The following is a 6768-nucleotide window of genomic DNA, read 5'->3' on the forward strand; positions in this document are numbered from 1 at the left end:
AAGCTAAACCCTAATTGTGGGTTGATTGCTTAGGAGAAAGATAGTCAGGCTTATTTCTCAGTGCTTGAGCCAAAATATTTTGAAATATGATGGGCAAATTTTGGGGTATGACAGCTGCCCCTGTTCAATGTTCTTAAACCTGAAGATGTAGATTGGCCTGTGTGCCTGTCGGAATCTGAAGGTGGAAGAGGATTGAACACTAGAATACCAAGAAATTTGCCCTTGTTGATGTAGGGACCTTTTATGGAGATAGGCTTAAAGATGCCATCAGTTGATGTATTGACGTGTGTTAGAATTAGTCGTACGTTAGACTGTATTTGTGGTGTCAGAATTAAATTGTTGGCTCGATTGCCCTGAGCGTCGGGATCATATAAGTGAATTGATTGAGATGGGCTTAAAAGATGCCACCTGACTTGATAGGTTGAAAGTCAGAATGAATCGTACGTTAGACTGTATCTGAAAGGATATACCTAGGATGAGTCGTACGTTAGACTGAATCCACTATATTGATGAATGTCAAAGTAAGTCGTATGTTAGGCTGTACTTTAGGACGAGTCATACGTTAGACTAGGTCCAATTACATCGATAGATGTCTGGGTAAGTCGTATATTAGGCTGAAGGACGGGTCGTACGTTATACCGGGTCTGATTGCATCAATAGATGTCTAGAGAGATGTACGTTAGGCTGAAGGACGGGTCGTATGTTAGACCGGATCCAATTGCATTGATAAATGTCTGGAAAGCCGTACGTTAGGCTGAACTTTAGGACGAGTCATACGTTAGACTGGGTCCGATTGCATTGATAAATGTCTGGAAAAGCCGTATGTTAGGATGTGGGATAGGTCGCACGTTAGACCAGGTCCCTTGTGTTGATAATTGTCATAATACACCATACATCAGGTTGTATCCTAGGATGAGTCGTACGTTAGACTGGATCCTTTGTATTGAGAAGTACCAGAATGAGCCGTACGTTAGGCTGTATCTGAGCTTAGATGTATTGAGAAGTGTTTGTTGGAGGTTGATCGTGTCAGCACCGTTCGTAGTAACTGAATTAGATCTTGGAAAGATGATCGTGTCTACACCGTTCGTGGTGATAGAATTAGATCTTTGAATGTTGGTTGTGTCATCACCGTTCATAGTAACTGAATTATACCTTGGAAGGATGATCGTGTCCACACCGTTCGTGATGATAGAATCAGATTTTTGAATGTTGATCGTGTCAGCGCCGTTCTTAGTAACTGAATTAGACCTTGGAAGGATGATCGTGTCTACACCGTTCGTGATGATAGGATTAGATCTTTGAATGTTGGTCGTGTCAGCACCGTTCGTAGTAACTAAATTAGATCTTAAGAAGATGATTATCTCTGAACTATCGCTGGAGAATATCCGGAACTAAGTATCAGAACTAAATCTTTGTCTTGATAATCTCTGAACTATCTCTGGAGAATATCCAGAACTAAGTATCAGAACTAAATCTCTGTATTGATTATCTCTGAACTATCTCTGGAGAATACCCGGAACTAAGTATCAGAACTAAATCATGGTCTTGATTATCTCTGAACTATCTTTGGAAGATATATAAAATTAAGTGTCAGAACTAAATCTCTATCTTGAATGAGTGTCAGAATTAAATCTTTAATTTGATTATCTCTGCACTATATCTAGAAGATAATGTTCATTTGATTTGTAGGAATAGACTGAAAAAGCAACATTAGTTTTATGCAATGTCGTGATGCATGTATTGTAATGTTTATTTTTTTTGAAATGAATGAGAGTGTTATGCATATGCCACGAGGCGTATGTATGTTATGTGTGTGCCATGAGGCGTATGATGTATGAATGCAAAATGTTGTTAATGATGATAATAGATTGTAGTAGCGTCTGGCGGAGAAAATAAATCCCTGTATGTTGTGGAGAATACAAAGTACAGGTCTTCCTTTTTAGTAGGAACTCCCGCTTCATGCTCGAGGATGCTCAGCTGGGGATTTTTGGCTTCTGCTTGGGGATCAGAGCCATTTGAATGATTGATCTTGATGTACCCTGACTAGGGATAAGAGAGATGAATAACCTTGTTTGGAGAAGAGAAAAGTGTTGGGGAACCGGCAATGTCGCAGATGTAAACTCCGTTGAGGAACTAAGTCCTTGTTGAGACAAGAACGTTTGAATATATCTTCTTGAGGATTACTCTGTGAGGATATGATCTTGTGAAGTCGACTCTGTGGGAAGGCATGGATGCCTTGAACATTGCCCCCAGTATTTATAGTAACTGCCATTCCTGGACTTGTATTGATTGGGACACACCAATGAGTATTGATCGAATTGTCAAATAGGCCTTGCATAGCTTTGCCCCAGCTATTAGGGAATTTGAAGAGATTCTCCTCGTGAGGACCTTATGAGATGTGTACTATGGGTGACATGCCCCTAGTACATAGTATGATGCCCCTGACTGATTTGGAAGTAGCTTCCGACCCACTTGGACGCATGCCTCTGATTGATTGGCATTCTTGAGAGATTCTTGGAATCTTGACCTGATTGACCCAGATTGATTGGACAAAGCATGTCGTACCCCTTGTATACATTGGAGACGTTGCTTCTGAAAAGATTTCGTCTGTCGAGATAACTTTTGGTCATTAGTTGTACCCTGTACAAATTCTTCCTGATGCTAACATTTGAAATTATGTAGCAAAATGTGTTCAATAATAAATTACAATGCATATGTCTGTCTTGTTTTTTTTAAAACATTAAAACAGGAGATGTAAAAGCGTGATGTTTATAAAAACATGATGTTTGTAAAAATGAAATATCAACTCAGCATTTGTGGTAAACCTTAAGGAGTCAGGATACCTTTTGGTGACAGTACGCTTTCGAACTAACCATGCTTCAGTTAGGACTTTCAAGGGTTGTAACGTGGCTTGGTTCACTGATCGCGACTTTACGTGTCTATAAATCTGATAACTGCAAGTGCACAGTCGTGTCGTGTAGTTTTAAAAGATATCGAATCCACAGGGACTATGAATCGATCTACCGTTATCTAAGGTTACTATGTAAAGCTAAGGCTACTAATATTTTGATTGTTTCTAAAGGGAAAGTAATTGTGAATTCTAAGAAATATAATAATAAACGGATATCAGTATGTATTTCGTTTAACTTAGGCGATCCGAAGGTCCATTGGCTATTGTATTCATTCGATTAAAGATCTTTATTAATTCTGTTGATTAAAAGTCCTCCTCTCAAACTCTCGCTCTGTTGATTTAGACTACTATCCTAACTCGTAATGTACGCTCTCTCCATCCCATTAGATTTAGAAAAGCTTTTTGAAAATAACATAGTTAATAAAATGCTTGCTTTATGAAGTCGTTATCTACTTAAATCCCCTAGTCTCAAACTCTCGCTCTGTTGACTCGGTTCATGCTAGTATTCCCTAACGTACGCTTTCGCCATCCCGCGTCGGGTTTAAAAACACTTTTTGAAAGTAAATAATTTCTAATTAGTTTTAATACGCTTTCGCCATCCTTAAAACTAATGTCCTATGTCTACTATCCAATTAAGAATCTCAAACTTTCGCTCTATTGATTTTAACCTTAGTCGGCCTTAAAACCTCAAACTCTCGCTCTAATGATTTTAAGACTTTATTAATTAAATTAGACATAAAACCAAAAATAAGTGATATTTAATAAAACATAATTAGGCCAATTTATTTCGGATCCCACGGTTAACTTACTTTACATACCGATATCTTAATTAATTAGCCAGACATATTGATACGGTTAAACATGCATAAATTAGTTCGGTTTATAATGAAAGGCATATTAAAAGGCATACAATATATCATGCAATTAAATAATATAAAGGCAATAAATAAATAACCTAAATAAAATAAATCTGAAATAAATCTGGATCTTGGAGTACTCGAACTTCTGCCATAGATCGGCTGGATCGTTCTTCAGAAATTATTAGGCGTAAAATTTAAAGGTAAGGAAAATAAAACTAAATCTAACGTAAGGTTAGATTTATAAAAGGTTCACAATAATTTCCGGCGTAGAAATTGTTATGAGAAAAAGAAAGCAATTGAATAAAATGCGGAGAGAAATAAAATGCTGGAGAAATGAATTCGGTAGCACTTCGTTAGCAAAATTTTGGATCTGGAGAACTGAAGTATCAGCCTCCTTTTATAGGTGAGGTTCTGCAGATACGTTCCTTGAAAATAGGGACTTCTTGACTTGGGACTCGGAGACGCACGTCTCCACTTTTTGGGGAGACCAAGGCAGCAGACTTGAGACGTGTGTCTCAAGTGGAAGATTTTTAGGAGTAGTTGGAGACGGGCGTCTCCTTTTCGTGACGTGGCGTGGACGTGGAAGTGGAGTGGGAGACGGACGTCTCCACTCTTTACTTGGTCTTCTTCAATGTGGGCCACGTGCAAGTGATCATGTCTAGCTCCTTCGTGGGCTGGGCTTGCATCTTTGCATAATTGGGTCTTCTTTTGCACCCCTTTATTACTTCAACACCTCTCTTTCATCTTTTAATAATAAATAATAATGATTTTTGCTCCATTTCTTCTTCTTTTCACAAATAGTCTCAATATGAACTCAAAACCTGAAACATCGCAAATACTCGCATAATATCATAATAAAACAATATAATTAAAAGAAAATGCTAATAATACTTATGGATTTTAAGCTAAATATATGATATAAAATCGTGTTAACATTCACGGTTTAAGAAACAAAAGATAATGGCTCAAAGTATATTTGTACCCATCCCAATCTTCGTGATGTACTCGTGTAATGTGTATACTATTGTACTATGTTTCAATACCTGTATTAACCGTCTGAAGGGGATAATTATAGACTTATCTTGTTTGGATTGTTACATATTGAATATTTAAAATCATAGTATTTAAGTCAAAAAAAATTAAATGAGGTGGAATAAATTCATAAATTTCATTTCAAGGTAGATAACTAGCTGAATATTTTTAAATAATATTTGGATTAAAAAATCTTATTGAATGGAAAATAGAATAAAGTGTGGCAAGATGATAAATTTGAAAAAAAATAATATATAAAATTTACAATATTTAATAAAGGCCTATCAAGTGACTAGTTTAATTTAGTATGTACCTTTCATATAATAAACATCGTGTTACAGTCCTTTTATAAATTAATTTTCAAAGAAATTTAGAGCATTCAACTTGTGTGGTCTATATTTTATTTATATTCCACTAGTGTAGTCTATATTTTTCGTTCCCCTAATATTCTCTTCAAAATAACTTTAATTAAAATAATATGTACATATTAGTTCACAAAATAATAATTACTTGGTAAATTTTATTCACTATGGGACAAGCCTTAGTGATTTATTCAAAACATAATTGTGACAGGTAAATATACGCACTATAACGTTATATATATAATTAAAAGTAACAATTACCATCTCCAATCAATTTATCTCTCTTTTATTTGAATATAGTTTATTCTCTCTCTCACTCTCCTTAATTCAGAAATCACAAAATAAATTAGAAGATAAGTTGTCGAGTGAACGATAACTTAATGTTAAATATGGTGGTGGTGTAAATTGGAACTCTCTAGTCTCAATCATGCAATGCAATGATTATTCTAAGGTTGAAAGGAATTCGGGTAGTTTGGATTATGACCTCTTAGACTTAATTTTGCAGTGAGATGGACACTCGTTGGATGTAAGGAATTGTCGTGGTGTGGATTAGGACCTCCTGGACTCAATCTTGCAATTCCATGAACATTTCTTGTTTTCAAGAAATCAGGGTGGTGTGAATCTGGACCTCCTGGACTCAATCTTTCAATGCGATGAACATTCCCCGTTTGTAAGGAAACATGGTGGTGTGGATCTGGACCTTCTGGACTCAATCTTGCAATGTGATGAACATTCCTCGTTTGTAAGGAAAGATGGTGATGTGGATCGGGACCTCCTGGACTCAATTTTGCAATGTGATCGACACTCGTTGGATTTAAGGAATTGTCATGGTGTGGATTAGGACCTCCTGGACTCAATCTTGCAATTTCACGAACATTTCTAGTTTGCAAGAAATCATGGTGGTGTGAATCTGGACCTCCTGGACTCAATCTTTCAATGTGATGAACATTCCCTGTTGGTAAGGAAACATGGTGGTGTGGATCTGGACCTTCTGGACTCAATCTTGCAATGTAATGAACATTCCTTGTTTGTAAGGAAAGATGGTGATGTGGATCGGGACCTCCTGCACTCAATTTTGCAATGTGATGATCACTTTTTGGCTGTAAGGAATTGTCGTGGTGTGGATTAGGTCCTTCTGGACTCAATCTTGCAATGCGATGAACACTCCTCGTTTGTAAGGAAAGTTGGTGATCAATATGATCCTTAATATTAATAAAGCGATGAGTTGCTTTGGAATTTCCCATCAACAATGCTAAAAGAGATACTTCGATAAGCATTATTGAAAAGAACATGTTTAGCAAATTTGCCATCGCTAAAATATTAAAGACTACAATGTTGATACACACAAACACACAAAATGTATTAGGAAAACATAATGAGAAAATATAAATTATATATATGAGCAACAGTTTTTTTGTTTGAACGGCATGCTAATTGCAAACATTAATTTGAATGTCTATAACAAGGAATTTTTACTCAACAACTTAATTATTGTTTTGAAAATAAAACTATTACTTTAAAATAGAACTATTTGTTATGTATTTGGCAAAAAATTATTAAGTATGAGTAATAAATTACTTAATTTCTCAACAATCACACTATT

At 36.1% G+C, this 6768-nt stretch overlaps 1 protein-coding gene across 1 annotated transcript; it reads right to left on the reverse strand.

The window, feature by feature from the left end:
* Positions 1-5611: 5611 nt before the first annotated feature.
* Positions 5612-6475, reverse strand: LOC131628662 (uncharacterized). Its single transcript, XM_058899488.1, has one exon. The coding sequence runs from the start codon at positions 6473-6475 to the stop codon at positions 5612-5614; it is 864 nt and encodes a 287-aa protein (XP_058755471.1).
* Positions 6476-6768: the final 293 nt, after the last annotated feature.

The sequence above is a fragment of the Vicia villosa genome, unplaced genomic scaffold, assembly GCF_029867415.1.
Source record: "Vicia villosa cultivar HV-30 ecotype Madison, WI unplaced genomic scaffold, Vvil1.0 ctg.000470F_1_1, whole genome shotgun sequence".
Lineage (NCBI taxonomy): Eukaryota > Viridiplantae > Streptophyta > Magnoliopsida > Fabales > Fabaceae > Vicia > Vicia villosa.